The sequence below is a fragment of the Sturnus vulgaris genome, chromosome 3, assembly GCF_052056855.1.
Source record: "Sturnus vulgaris isolate bStuVul1 chromosome 3, bStuVul1.hap1, whole genome shotgun sequence".
Lineage (NCBI taxonomy): Eukaryota > Metazoa > Chordata > Aves > Passeriformes > Sturnidae > Sturnus > Sturnus vulgaris.
Window position 1 is genome coordinate 114310249 of NC_142245.1, and position 15392 is coordinate 114325640.

The window sequence follows — 15392 nt, forward strand, 5'->3', positions numbered from 1 at the left end:
GCCAGGCTGGATTTTGGGGCTGGAGCAGCCTGGGACAGTGGGAGGTGTCCCTGCCCATGGAATGAGATGGTCTTGAGCATCCCTTCCCACCCAAATCACTCTTGACGAATCCATCTCTGCCTGCTGCTCTCCAGCCCATTCCCTGCTTCACCTTTTGCTCCTCACCACGTTCAGCAGAAAGAAAAGACAAACACCTGTAAAAGGTGTGGAAAATTTTATTATTTTCTGAACTTTATTCATTTTCTGTTTGGCTTAAACACAATAAATATTTCAGCAGTAGCATCAAACAGACTGGAATTCACACCCACTGCAGTACCTGAACCCCCAGACTCTGGACTCTGGGAAAGCCATTGGGGCCCCCGGGACCACAGCACCTCAGTGTGGGCCACTGCCAGCATCAGTGTCCCCTTCAGCCCAAGGGACAGGAGCAGGGCCGTGTCCCTGCTGGCAGGGAGGGATGGGGGCAGATTCCGAGGTCTCCAAGCAGCTCTGACCAAACGGGCTCCATGGCTGCTGTGGGCTGAGGAGAATCACCCCGAGAATTTCTGCTCCTGGGGCAGGGATGGCCCAGCCACTTCCCTGGAGCCCAGCCTAGGGACTTCTCCAGCCAGGTCTGAGCACACCTGGATGGGCCAGAGGGTCTTTTCCATGGGGAAAGAAGTCAGAGTAGTTTCCATTGTCACCATCGAATCATTGGCGTTGGAAAAACCCTCAGAGCCCACCAAGTCCAATAGCCAGCACTGCCCAGGCCACCACTGTCCCATGTCCCCAAGTGCCACATTCACAGGGCTTTTAAATCCCTGCAGGGATGGGGACTCCAGCCCTGCCCTGGGCAGCTGTGCCAGGGCTGGACAGCCCCTTCCAGGCAGGAATTGTTCCCAATTGTTCCAGCCTAAACCTCCCTTGGCACAGCTTGAGGCCATTTCCTCTTGTCCTGTCCTTGTCCCACCAAGAGCAGCCAGTGTGTCACCTCAGCCACTGCTTTGACACAGCTCAGAGGTAGAGATGGGCAAAATCAGGAACCAAGGATGTTTCTGAAAGCAGCCCCTCCCCAGGGACTTTGCAGCTCTATCAGAAGCAGGCATGGATGCTCTGGGAGGAGAAGAGTTCAGGGGCCTCACTGGAGCTGAGATCAAACCAGCTCTGACTCCCAGCTGCAGATCCTTGATGGGCCAGGAGGTGACACTAGGCCAGCTCTATTTAAGGAGCTTAAAGATGTTCCCAGAGCCTCGGGAGCTCCCACTTCCAGTGGGAAGCTGCTCCCGGTTCTGGCAAAGCCTTGGGGCAGGTGGATGAGGGTTATGAGGAGAGGCGGCTGCCAAACCCCACCATGACCAACCAGGGGAGCTGGAGAGGGACTGGGGACAAGGCCTGGAGGGACAGGACACAGGGAATGGCTCCCAGTGCCCCAGGGCAGGGCTGGATGGGATCTTGGGCAGGAATTGTTCCCTGGCAGGGTGGGCAGGGCTGGCACAGGGTGCCCAGAGCAGCTGTGGCTGCCCCTGGATCCCTGGGAAGGGTCCCAGGCTTGGATCTAACACTATCCCTGGAAGAAGAGACAACACAGATCAGCTCTTGGGCACCAGGCAGGAGGAGCTGAGCCAGGACCTGCCCTCTCCATCCCCAGAACACCCCATGGGAAGAACAGAGCCCAGGCAGTGACCACCAGCACAGAACATCCCCCTCAGGGGCTGTGACCCAGCAACACTTTAATTCTTAAAACCTAAACCCTTGGGAAATAGAAGGGTTGATTCTCAGCTGCCACACAGGGTTTGGTCTCTGTTTCTATTCCCCTCTCAGAATCCAGGAGCAGAAATCACTGCATTTCAAAGATCCCAAGGAGAATCCCCCTCCCCAGCAGCTGCCTGGGCACTGGGCATGGGCTCTGCTCCATCCCTGTCCCCACCAGGTACAAGCCAGCCCAAACCCCAGCGCTGATTGAAGATTTTTTTTCTACTTTCAAGGTGCAATAAATTTAAGGCACCAAAGAGCCAGAACTCCTCCAAGATAAAGCCTGTGCAGAGGAAGCAGTTCCAGTTTTGGAGAGGGATGTTTCTCCTATACATCAAATCAAGACAACTCCTCCCAACCTCAGCAGCATCCCAGTCCTCTGGGGCCAGTGATGGAAAGAAACAGGACAAGGCAAGTGCCAGGTTTGGGAGCCCAGAGTTCAGCTGGAAGCCTGAGGGAACAGCTCAGTTCTTCCCTGCTTGGGCAAACACAAAACTAGACAGAAAATCATCCAACATCCACATTTTTCAGTGCTGCCAGCCCAGCTCTGCTATCTGAACAAGTCCCACAGGAAGCTGTGTCCCAGCTGAAGAGTCCCTCGGATTCCTGTGCGAGCAGAACTTAAATTTATCTCCATAATTCTATTTCATGAAATAGCAGGAATCAAAAACTCAGGTGCAGCCCAAGTCATTTGTCCATGGATGTTTGTTTTTTGTTTTTTGTTTTTTTGCTGTACAACATCAGTAAAATGGATTGGAGGAAGCTACTTTATTAAATAAACTCTCCATGGAAAACCATCCACCCCTTCTCCCAGTCCCAGGGACACGTGAGCACACAGAGAACTGGAGCCTCCCACGATGGATGGCAGCCCTGGGGAGGGCCCAGTTTGCTCCTCACAGGCTGTACCTGCCCAGGGGCTGCCCAGGGGCTGCCAAAGCAAACCCCTGAACACACGAGCTCCACCTCAGGGCTTTCCAGTCTCCTCGGCGGCGTGACAGCGATTCCGATTTCCAAAAGAAAAAAGCATTAAACAGCAGTTACACGTTGAGGGTTTCCCAGAGCAGAAGGAAACTGCTCTGACCAAGCTGTGAAGCTCCACGTTGCACAACAAAATCGGTGTCTGGAGGACTTTGTTCCCATGGTGGTTCCACCTGCACGATCAGCTGTGCTTGTTCGCTTCCGGATGCAGCCTTTCCAGAGCCTGGCTTTAAGCTACACTCTTCATTCAAGCACAGGTCTTCATTGAATCAAGCCAACAGGAAAGAAAATCAGCATTCAGTCTTCACCACCCCACTCAAACTCAATTATAAAAACAAATTAAAAAAACCAAATCAACGCAAACACAGCTTTGACAAGAGGACAGTAAACGAAGAGATGAGACACGCGGGTGCTGGGGACAAAGAGAGGGAGATGTGGAAAGGTTCCCACCCCTGGGAGCATCCTGAGGGTGCACACAGGACCAAACCTGGGCTTCAGGTGCTTCTCCCAGTGGTGGAATTGCAGTTGGGAAGGGCCAGGCTGCTCCTGGCTGTGGAAAAGGGGCTCAGGCAGCAGGAAGGAACCCACGGAGCCAACCCACGACAGCAAATCCATGCTGATAGGAACGGGGAGAGCTTGGTTCTGCAGTCTCAGCCACCTTCCAGAGCCCAGATCCCATTCCCAGACTGGGAACACACATGGACACACAGGAACACGGTGAGCTGTGGCCCCAGGTACCACACAACATGCAGAAGCCACGTTCCCATTGCTTTGGGAAATTGAACCCTGATTTTCCAGGCCCCCCAATTAGGATTGAACTGCACGTTTTGAGTGTCTTGTCTTTTTTTTCCCCCGTTTTAAGGGAAAAAAAAAATAAAAGAAGAAAAAAAGAAGACAACAAAGGTGCTAGCAAGTATTTGCCCAAAAGCAGGAAGGCAGGACAGAATGTGGGAGAACTGTCACCATCTGCTCCCAAAGTACCAGCCCAGCACAGGGGCTGTCCAGACAGCAGGACTGGGGACAGCCAGGATCCACCCCAGGATGTCCCCCTGCCCTTGGAGCAATCGGCTGTGTTGGTTTTGGTGTCAGGCCAAGGTGCTTTGCTCAGGTAAAGCATTTGCATCCCCAAGCAGCTTTCCCTGAGCAAGGGCTGGAGTCAGAGGCTTCTCTGGGAACATTCAGCTGGTCTAAGGTACAGTAACAGCGACCTGAAAGGCTCCTCCTCCTCCAGCTCCACCCAAAACCCGAAGCTTGCAGGGATGGAAGAGCAGCAGGAGCCGCCCCGGCCCGGCCCGGCCCCGCCCCGGCTGCAGCGGATCCCGCGTGTCCTTGGCCCTGTCCAGAGGAAAGTTTGATCTGTGGTGATGGCTGAAGTATTTACAGGTATTTGCAGCAGGTATTTACAGTCCCTCTGCAGCCCGCAGGCCGATTTTCTCCTCCTCTGCTCCCAGTCAGTCCGGAGTGGGTTTCCGTAGGGAGAAGGGCCGGATGTTGAAGTGCCGGCTCAGCTGGCTCACCTGGGACAGACATGGGAGCGGGTTATCCCGGATATCCTGGATCCCGGGCAGTTATCCCGGGTCCCAGGGCGTTATCGTGGATCCCAGGGGGTTATCCCGGGTCCCAGGAGGTTATCGTGGATCCCAGGGGGTTATCCCGGGTCCCAGGGGGTTATCGTGGATCCCAGGGGGTTATCCCAGGTCCCAGGGGGTTATCCCGGGTCCCAGGGGGTTATCGTGGATCCCAGGGGGTGATCCCAGCTCCCAGGCACGAGCAGCAGAGCAGGCAGAGCCCCAGACCCGCTCCCTGTTCCCACCAAGCCCCTGGCACCCACTCTCCCCCTGCCACCCCAGCCCTGTCCCTGTCCCTGTCCCCAGGCACTGGCTCCACGGGGAGCAGCCCTGCTGCCTTCCCAACCTTCCCAAACAACAGCCTGGTCTCTCTGGGAGTGGCCTCACCCTCCATTCTTGCCCTCTGCAGGGGCAGGAGTTGGGAATGCTGAGCCCAGGCCTGCAGGATTTTAGCCTCCTCCTTTATTATTCTGTTTAAATTAATTTGATCGTCTCAGAGATCTGTATGAAATATTCCTGAATCCATTCAAAGTGGGAGCTGGATAATTTACTTCCTGCAAAAGGAGGCTGAGCTTGACACAGTCAGGGCAGAGGCTTTATTCCTAATCAATCTTCCCAAATTCAGAGCAGTTTGGGATTATGGCCCAATCCCAAAGCTTTTAAAGGCTCTTCAGCTCCAAGTGACTTTGCTCCTGGAAGAGGAGGTGGCACAGATGGGCCCTTGGAAAGCCAGAGGGAGGGAAAGAGGGAGCAGAGAGGAGCAGAGCACAGGGAATCTCCTGGCAGGATTACACACCCGGCTCAGCCCCATCTCTAGCTGTGATTCCAAGACCAAATTTATTTAAGCTTCTTAGTAATTCAAATCCGTCTTGCACAGAAGCCTCATTAGGCTAATTGGAAAGACAAGGCAACCTGGCTATTGCTCCTTGGCTGTAATTACAGCTGGGACTCGACTCCACAGGCTCTGGGGGAGAACTGGGGCTCCCAGGGGAAGGGGCTGCCCAAGGAGGGTGTCCCCACTTCAGCTGGGACATGTGGAACCTTCCTCAGCTTCCCAGGGCACTGCCAGCAGGACTCTGGGGCTTCTCCAGGTTTGTTCTCTCTGTTAATCAAAACTCAGGGAGCCAGGCAGAGCATGAGGAGGAAATCAATCCCTGGGTGTGTGTGCACAGCCCTTGCAGCAGGGGAGGCCCTGGAGCTGTGTTCCCACTTTCTCCAGCAGGAAAATCCATCCTGGCTCTCTCAGCATCTTGGAGACCTCAGTGGGAGATTCTGAGCCCCTCGCAGGGCCTGGAGAGGGACTGGGGACAAGGCCTGGAGGGACAGGACACAGGGAATGGCTGCCAGTGCCCCAGGGCAGGGCTGGATGGGATCTTGGGCAGGAATTGTTCCTTGGCAGGGTGGGCAGGGCTGGCACAGGGTGCCCAGAGCAGCTGTGGCTGCCCCTGGATCCCTGGCAGTGCCCAAGGCCAGGCTGGACATTCCTGGCACACTGGGAGGTGTCCCTGCCATGGATGAGCTTTCACACCCCTCCTAACCCAAACCATTCCAGGATTTTGTGCTTGGTTTCCCACTCTGACACACCCCAGGGGAAGGACAGCCCCTGCCACATCCTGTGCAGTCCCTTCCAACCCCATGCAACCTTCCCAGTCCTCTCACAAAGAATCCAGCCCAAACTCCAGAGGCTCCCAGAACCACTCCCAGCCACAGCCCAGCCCAGGAGGTGGCACCTACCACGACCACTCCGTAGTGGATGTGTGCCAGGGTGAGGAAGGCAGTCAGCAGGTACAGCAGGAGAGTTTCACTGCCAGGAGCCAGCCCAGACACCACCAGCAGCAGCACGGCCGCGATGGGGAGCAGCATCCAGTTGAGGGGCTGGCACCGTGTGCTGCTCATCTGGCACACGATCAGCTGGCACTGAGGGGACAGGGACACAGCCTGAGCATGCTGGGGGCTCTGGGAGCCACAGCTGATTGTCCCCAGAGCAGAGGGGATGGTCACTGGTGTGATTTGTCACACTGTCCCCTGTGCTGGCACTGCTGGGGCACCTCCAGTGCTGGGGGCAGCACTGGGCCCCTCCTGACAGGAGAGCCCTGGAGGGGCTGGAGGTGTCCAGGGAAGGGAACGGAGCTGGGCAGGGGCTGGAGCCCCAGGAGAGGCTGAGGGAGCTGGGAAAGGGGCTCAGCCTGGAGAAAAGGAGGCTCAGGGGGGACCTTGTGGCTCTGCACAACTCCCTGACAGCAGGGGACAGCCAGGGGGGGAACAGGGACAGGACAAGGGCAAATGGCCTCAGGCTGGGCCAGGGCAGGCTCAGCTTGGACAGCAGCAGCAATTTCTCCATGGAAAGGGCTGTTAAACATTGGAAAAGGCCCGGGGCAGTGGTGGAGTCCCATCCTTGGAGGGATTTAAAAACCCTCTGGATGTGGCACCCAGGGTGACCTCGGCAGTGCTGGGGGCCAGTTGGACTCGCTGGTCTCAGAGGGCTTTTCCAACTTTAACAATCCCATGATTCTACCACTATGCAGCTAAATTAAATTTTGACCAAAAAATTTAGTCCTCCCATTTTAAGTTAATCCCCAAAAGGAGGCAGAAACTCCTTTCCCATCAGCACTTTGCTGCTCACAGCACGTGTGAAAACTCAATTTAACCAAATCTCCATTTTCTCAAGCAGAAAGCAGAAGCTCTTACAGAGATGTTGGCGAAGGCTGTTCCAACCATGAAATAGAAGAGCCTGGGCTGGACCTCCAGGATGTCAGTGGGGGACAGGAAGATCCAGGTGGTGCAGAGCAGGAACAGCAACACTGGAGACACGAGGGGCAGCAGGATTTCGTACACAGAGTGGTGCTTCAAAGTGTTATTTTTATAGGCCCTGAAACACATGCAAAGAAATAAAAAATGAAAATGAAAAAAATGGAATCGGTGAGAAATCTCTGGTGCTGCCTGCAGGGCTCCAGGAGAGCTGGAGAGGGACTGGAGGGACAGGACACAGGGAATGGCTCCCAGTGCCCCAGGGCAGGGCTGGATGGGATCTTGGGCAGGAATTGTTCCCTGGCAGGGTGGGCAGGGCTGGCACAGGGTGCCCAGAGCAGCTGTGGCTGCCCCTGGATCCCTGGCAGTGCCCAAGGCCAGGCTGGACATTCCTGGCACACTGGGAGGTGTCCCTGCCATGGCAGGGGTGGCACTGGGGGGGATTTGGGTCCCTTCCCACCCAAACCCTCCTGAGATTCTCCAAACTCACTTGTAGAAGTTGTACAGGCTCATGGGCAGGGTCACAGTGAGGGCACAGACTGGAAGAGAAAAGTGCCACGTTAGTGCCCCAGGGCACAGGGGACACCCCATGCACCCCCAGTCAGGAGGCTCAGGCTGGGCTCTAATTTAAGTTCCCTGCAGCAAAAATAGCTCCGAGGGTGCCCCAGGAATAGCTCAGCACATTTGGAAGTCGCTGCTCCCAAGTCTGGCCCAAGAGCTGTAATTAAAAGTTAAAGTCTGCTGTAAATTGAAGACATTTCCATTTGAAAGGGCTGCATTAAGGAGCTCGGGTTTGTGCTTTGAACAGTGACAAAGCTTAATTATAATACAACTCTAATGAGACATGAGTGTACACTCCTCAAATGACGTGGCTGGGGACAAAAATTTTCACAACAACGGCAATTTGCTGTTTTTCTGGTTGTGTGCAAACATTTCCAGTGACCACACTGCCAAAAAGTTGACATTTAACTGGATAAATGATACAAAGCACCCAAATAACTGCAAAATCCTGACCTCAATCAGAACCATCAACACCACCCATGATGTTCCAGCACAACTCCTTCCCTGTTTATCCAGCAGAAGGTGTGTGAACAGAGCTGGAAATATTCCTGCTTTAATAACCCAGCTCCTCTCCCCCGTGTGGGAATTGGGCTCAGTTTCTCATATAGGAAAAGCACATTCATTATTCATGTGAAATCACACAGCTGTCAAAGGAAAGTTGGCAACATCCAGCAGATACAAGTGCAAGAAGTACTTTTAACACACCAATTAACTCAAAATTAAGCAATTACAAAGAACACCTGAAGGGACACAGAAAATAAACTGAGCAGAACTTGTGAATTAATGGCATTGAACAACATCAGCTCAGCTGTACCCTTTGCAGTTAGTTTGACTGACCACAGGAGAGCAAGGCTGGGCCTTTATTTCAATTTGATGATGATGATGATGATGATGTAATGTTCAGGTGGGTGGATGGAGGGCAGGATCCCCAAACAGCAGAGCTCCCACCCACCTCTGTGGCTGCAACCTCCCTCCCACACAGTGTTTGGGCTCTGGGGTGAGAGGGAGCCTCAGAGCAGCAAAACAAAAGTGTCCTGACCCCCCCCAAAATCAGCCCAAGGCTTGGGGAGGCTTCACTGAGAGCCAGGTCCCACCACACCGTGCACACTGGGCTTTATCCCCTGGAAAATCTGGGTTTATCAAACTGGTTTTATCCCCAGGCTCTCACTGAAGACAAACTAAGCTTCTCTGGAGTGAAGTCAGTGCAGTTCTCCAAAATAACTCTGCAGGAGACAAGGCTGTTTTGAAATGCTGGGAAAGGGCAGGCTGTGAGAACACCCTCAATTAGTCACTTCAACAACAGCCCGGGGCAGCAAACAGAACAGTGTTAGCAGCTCATTAGCAGGGGGTTTGGGAAAAAGGTGCAGTTTAAAAGACAGGCTTCAACATGGAGTTTCTTACCAATAATCATTGCAGTGAATAGGTCTCTATATAAGAAATTAAACAGGAAAGGTGCATACCAGGCCTCAACTCCCACAAAGGCTGTCACTATGTAGACAATTGAAATGGTCTGAAAGAAAGCACAGGACAAGCAGGGGTGAGAAATGTGACGGGCAAGGCCGGCAGCACCTGGTTGGCAGCACCGTGTGTGTGTGCCAGGCAGCTCCAGGGAAAGGCAGATCTAAGCTATGACATGTTCAGTCCTACCCACCAGCAGGAAAGGAGAAAAATAAATCCACAAATATCCCACGTTACCAGGTGTAGGAAGTGTGAGGGTGGGAGGTGCCTGTCCCCTGTGCTGGCACTGCTGGGGCACCTCCAGTGCTGGGGGCAGCTCTGGGCCCCTCCTGACAGGAGAGCCCTGGAGGGGCTGGAGGTGTCCAGGGAAGGGAACGGAGCTGGGCAGGGGCTGGAGCCCCAGGAGAGGCTGAGGGAGCTGGGAAAGGGGCTCAGCCTGGAGAAAAGGAGGCTCAGGGGGGACCTTGTGGCTCTGCACAACTCCCTGACAGCAGGGGACAGCCAGGGGGGGAACAGGGACAGGACAAGGACAAATGGCCTCAGGCTGGGCCAGGGCAGGCTCAGCTTGGACAGCAGCAGCAATTTCTCCATGGAAAGGGTGCTCAGGCCTTGGCAGGGGCTGCCCAGGGAGGTGGTGGAGTCCCATCCTTGGAGGAAAATAAAAACCACGTGGATGTGGCACTTGGGGACATGTGGCAGTGGTGGCCTTGGCAGTGCTGAGGACATGGCTGGACTCGATGGGCTCAGAGGGTTTTTGCAACCTCAGTGATTCCATGAGAATCCATGAAATTCCTTGAGATACAACCAGGAGCTGCCCTGGCTCAGCCCTGAACTCTCGAGGTGACCAAAGCACAGTTTTACACAAGCTGCAGTGACCCTGGAGGGGTCACTCAGGGACTCTTCCTTATCCCTCTGCTGCTGGATTACAGGGAGAAGCTCACCAGGGCTATTTCAGCTTTAATAGTCCCCTGAAGCTGGGTGCAACACGCTGCTCTGCCCTCCACCCCTGCCTTTCTCCAGCAGGCAGCTCAAAGACCTGGGTTAAGCAACATTTTGGGAGAAAGGATCAGAGTACAGTCAGGGACCAGCTCTGGTCTCCTTTTAGTAGGAGAGATGATTATTCCAATTAATGCAGCTGCATTAATTGAACTCTCCTTCCAACTCGTTGCATTTCCCACCCAGCATCTGACAAGGCAGAAGATAAATAAATGGACTTAAGATAATGAGTTATAAGGAAGAAGCTTTTTTACAATGAGGGTGGTTGCCCAGAGAAGCTGTGGCTCCCCCATCCCTGGAAGTGTCCAAGGCCAGGCTGGACAAAGCTTGGAGCACCCTGGGCTGGAGGAAGGCACTGCCAGCAAATCCAGGTGAGCTGCCTCATCTCTCTGCTGAATTTTTGACCCAGATCCTGGTTGTGCCAAATTCATCCCAAACTTCCAGGCTTCACTTTACCCACACTGGTAGCATGTAGGGAACTACTTAAAGCAACAATTCAGGTGGGTAGGAAGCAGGGAGAGGAGAACCAAGGCAATGCCCATCCTTCAAACTTTGTTTGTCATGGACAGTCCGTGTCCATGGAGTTGATGCCTTGAGGAGCTGGAGCAGAGGCTGCACACAGAGTTAAGGGGAATAAAATGGGTATTTATTGTGAGGCCCACGAATGGCCTGCAAAAGCCACAGCCCAGCAATATCAGTGCCACAGTGGTGGCCCCTGCCTGGATGGCTCCAAGATGGAAGGAAAGGAGGGGGTTGGTCACAAAATCTTACACTTTTATAGGTTCTGGTTAATTTGCATGAACCCACCCTCCACCTTTCCATGGAGTTTGTGCTTAGGGCTGAAGTTTGGAGAAACTGTCCTGGAGTTTTTAACTGGAATAGGACTGGTTTGTCTTCATCACCCCAGCACATCAGAAAAGCACATCCAAGGAGAACAGGAAAACTTAAAACTAAAGGCATCAGAGTGATTCCATGACTTCCAAGGCTTTGGATGAGCACTGCACCCCTCAGTGGGCAGCACTGCAACCCTCAGCACCTTCTCAGGGCGTGTACTCACCACCTGGCTGACGTCATATCCCCAGGGCAGGAAGAGAATCCCTGTGTTATACTTCTCCCAGTGGGAGAGGATGAAGGAAAACAAGACCACCCAGAGCAGGAGGTAGAGGACGAAGACGCTGACGCCGGTGGAGCCCCGGCCGAAGGTGGAGTACACGGTGACCACGAAGTACACGCAGGCCCAGCTGTCCAGGCCGTGGTCAAAGAGCTCTCCCAGGGGGGTGCTGGAGTTGGTCCTGCGTGCCTGCTTCCCATCAACACCATCTGGGAAAAGGGGGAGAAACATGGGAGCTTTCCTGCAACGTTCCACACAAAGCTAGGGTGGATTTGCCCACCTCTGTCCTGGATTGAGGAGTGGGGTTCCTACCCCCTGCTCCATGGGAGGATGAAAAATGCAACAGTCTGATGAGACTGAGTATTTATTGCTTTGTGTTTCCTCTATATTTCCTTAAAGCAGCCTCTTCCTGTGCTTAAAGGAGGTCCAAGAGAGCTGGAGAGGGACTTGGACAAGGACCTGAAGGGACAGGACACAGGGAGTGGCTTCTCACTGGGAAAGAAGAATTTGAGTGGGATATTGGGAAGGAATTCTTGGCTGTGAGGGTGGACAGGCTCTGGCACAGGTGCCCAGAGAAGCTGTGGCTGCCCCTGGATCCCTGGAAGTGTCCAAGGCCAGGCTGGATGGAGGCTGGAGGAGCCTGGGATAGTGGGAGGTGTCCTTGCCCATAGCAGGGGGTAGAACTCGAGGATTTTGCAGGTTCCTTCCAATCCAAACCATTCTGGGATTCTCCCATTATTTAAATCAGACCCAAGACAGAGTTTCACAGTTCATCTCAAAGTCAGTTCCAGTATCCTCCTTTCCCATCAGATGCTTTGGGACAACTTCCTTGTCTCCACATGGCAAAGCTGCAATTTTTTTTCTGGAGCAAAGCAGCTCCCAGAAACTGCTCCTGGCAAAAGCACAGAATCCAACACTCCCCATGGGCTCAGGGAGGGGAAAACACAACCACAGCACGAGGGGGTGAGCCTGAAAACTCTTACCTAACGTGTAGGCCATGAAGTTGAGGAGCCCCACCACGATCCACACTCCGTTTGGAACGTGCTGGTGATCAGGAGCTGCAGGGATCAGACAGAGCCGAGTCAGCACAGCTCAGGATGTGCTTGCAGAGGGTTTATTTTGGTTTTATTTTATTCACACAATGAACCTGGGATGTGAGCTTTGCAGGATGTGATGGCAGAGCTGCCCCACAATATCACAGAACCATGTCAGTGAGGACTTTACTTTCAGGATATATTTGTCCTTTGTTCCAAACTCTCCAAAATCATGGGATCTGAGAACTGAGTTCTGTAGTGCCACTGCAGGCACTGCCATGCAAGTGTGTGCAGAGGACACTCCTCAGCAGAGGAGCATCCAGTGGAGCCTCTTTGATGTGGCAACTCCCTGCCCCCGCAGGAACATGCCAGGATTCCCCGCCCAGTCTCCAGTCCCATCTTGCCAATGGAAACCGAGCTCTTCCCCAAGAGCACCTCCACCTCCTCCAGCAGGGCTCGGGCAGAGAGCCAGCAGAGCTGGCTGCAATCAGGGAGCCCAAAGGGGCACTGAGAAGGGCAGGGAGAGGCACGGATCATCCTTGTGCAGCAGGATCTCCTGGGGGAATGAAGATCCTGTGAAATGCCACCTCCTGTTTCCTCAGGGCAGCAGGATGGTGCCTTTGCAGCAGCGAGGGGAGGGAGGGCGTCACTGCAAAGCCATCCAAAGAGGAGGGAAGGCACAAAATTAACCAGCACCAGGAAAAATTCTGTCTCCAAACAGGACATGTATGTGAAAGGGTTATGAGCTTCTCCATCCTTCCAAAGATAATTTTTTGAGAGGCTGGGAGAGTTGGGGATGCCCAGCCTGGAGAAGGGAAGTGTCCAGGGAGTTCTTAGAGCCCCTTCCAGGGCCTAAAGGGCCTCCAGAAGATCTGGAGAGGGTGGGAGAAAGGGATGGAGGGACAGGACACAGGGCATGGACTGCCAGAGGGCAGGGCTGGATGGGGCTGGGAGCACCCTGGGATTGTGGAAGGTGTCCCTGGCCCTGGCAAGGGGTGGGACTGGATGGGCTTTAAGGTTCCTTCAACCCAAACCATTCTGAGATTCCCTGGTTCTGGATGTCTGACATCCTGGGGGTCTTCACCTTGAGCTATTGACAGCTTTTCTTCTCCTGGCTCATGGACCATCCCAGCCCAAATCCTGGCCAACAGCCACGGATGCCACCTGAGTCTTCAACAGCCTTGACTTATAAAGGCAATCCCAAGAAACCAGGATTTTTGCCATGTGTTTTGATGATGGGTCCAGTTTAGAAGAACTACATAAACCTTCCTGAGCAATCTAAACCACACCTGGCAGGGTCTAAGGGAGAGAAAAACCCAGGGAAGTTGCTGAGAATTATCACACTTCATGAATCCTTTCCCTGGGACTCCTCCATGTGCAAAGGGACACAACTGAACCATTGGATTCACAGACAGATGAACATGGGGGCTGTTAGAAAGTTTAAAGCTGTGAATAGTGAAGCTCAGAAAGCAGATTTGGCCTTGTTAGTCTGATGTGGTGGTGGTTTTGCCAAGAGGGGAACGAGCTGGGGTGTGAAAAACAAGGCTCTACCTGCTGATTTCAGGGAAGCAGCACTTCCTAACATTTTCCTGTCAGATTTTCAAACAAGGGCACTGGGTTGTTTGCTCTGCAGGCAGAGCCAATTCCAACCCAAGATTCTGGATGTTTCCTCCTCCCTCTCCAGCCAGGGGGGAGGTGTCACACCCGGACAAGTCCGTGTCACAAAACCCAGCGAGTTCAATCCCCTCCTCTGTCCCAGTCACTTTGGGAAGGCCCAGACCCAGAGGCCTCACCAAGGAGCACTGGAATTCCCAGCAGAGGAGGTGACAGATTTCCCATCTGACCAGGAACATGCAGCCTTACCAGAAGCATAAAAGTCAGGGTCGAAGTATGCCATGAGGAAGAAGTTGAAGACAAGCAGCAGGAAGCCAGAAAACGTTATCAAATTTGGGGCCAGCCAGGTAGGGAAGATCTATGGGAAAGCAGCAAAAGAACAGGTGAACTCATTAAAACACGGACTGGGGAGCAGGTGCTGCTCCAGGCACCATCCAGGTGTTAGACAACACTGCCAGGAGCAGCCAGAGCATCCCAGGGCAGCAGGAAGCGTGGGGCTGGGATGCAGGAATTCAGGGATTTGGGGCAGGCTGCAGGCAGCCCCTCACTCATTAGTGGCACCACAAATGAAGCAGCTGATGGTGTTACAGAGGTGAGCTGGGGGGACAGGGACTCACCTTCACAACAGCATTCCAGAAGGGATGCATGACATACAGGGACAGGGGGTTGCTGTCCACGGCGCTGTACTGGGAAAGGGAAACAAAACCCAACAGTTAGGGAGGGCTGCAGCAATTCACAGAAAAAGCCACAGATCTGGAAGCTTCTGAGCCCCAGGAGACTCCTGATGTACCCCCCAGCAATCCTCCACCCTTTGGAAAGGCCAATCCAGCTCTCCAAGTGGACATAGGCAAGGAGCAAGATGCTGATCCTTTGCTTCCAACTGCTCTGCCCCACCTGGATGAGGAGAAATGCTCTGGGTCCTATCCCCCAGCAGTGTCACCTGCTCTGCTGTGACCCCTTTGCTCCCTTGCTGGTCCCAGTCTCATCCCCAGTGCCCAATCTCCATTCCAGCAGTGGGACTGGGAGCCCCTGGAGCAGGATGGGTCTCAGAGGGCCCCTCTCCACTGAGGAGCTGATATTTCACCAGAGGCAGCTTAGGGATTGGGGAGGGAGAGCTCTTAGCCCTCATCCCATCACTTTCACAACATCTGAGGTGCTCAGGGTGTGTTTGTGGTGGGGGAAATAAAAATAGAAATACAGATCTAGAAGGCATGAAACAACTTGAGCAAGAAAGTTAAAATTTGACATCATTTGGCTTTCAAGAGCAGTGTGAGCTGTTATCTGCTCCCACAGCCCCTTCCAAATACAGATTACCCTGGCTAAAGTCCTCTTCCCCCCAGGAAAGTTTGATAAGAATCCCAAGAACAATTCCATAGGCTACCAAACTCCTGGGCTCACATGCTCAGTGCTGGGCTGGGCAGAACCTGCTGCTCACCCACCTGCTTGGGCCAACACCCCCAGCTCCAGCACAGGCATCTGCCCCAGTCCCATCCCAACCACAGAATCCCAGAGGGGTTTGGGTGGGAAGGGACCTTCCAGAAACTCCAGTGCCACCCCCTGCCGTGGGCAGGGACACCTTCCACTGTCCCAGGG

The 15392-nt window shown here is 53.8% G+C and overlaps 1 protein-coding gene across 1 annotated transcript in view; it reads right to left on the reverse strand.

Annotated features, from left to right (window-relative positions):
- Window positions 1–199: 199 nt before the first annotated feature.
- The window catches only part of SELENOI (selenoprotein I), a 28450-nt gene continuing 13257 nt past the window's right edge, over window positions 200–15392 (reverse strand). Inside the window, exons 2-10 of the mRNA XM_088162622.1 lie at window positions 14417–14485; window positions 14049–14157; window positions 12135–12209; window positions 11098–11360; window positions 8988–9096; window positions 7516–7564; window positions 6966–7146; window positions 6012–6194; window positions 200–4226 (exon numbers count right to left, since the gene is read on the reverse strand). Coding sequence (XP_088018748.1) covers window positions 4110–4226; window positions 6012–6194; window positions 6966–7146; window positions 7516–7564; window positions 8988–9096; window positions 11098–11360; window positions 12135–12209; window positions 14049–14157; window positions 14417–14485 — 1155 coding nt within the window. The 3' untranslated portion in view covers window positions 200–4109. The remainder of the gene's footprint in view (window positions 4227–6011; window positions 6195–6965; window positions 7147–7515; window positions 7565–8987; window positions 9097–11097; window positions 11361–12134; window positions 12210–14048; window positions 14158–14416; window positions 14486–15392) is intronic.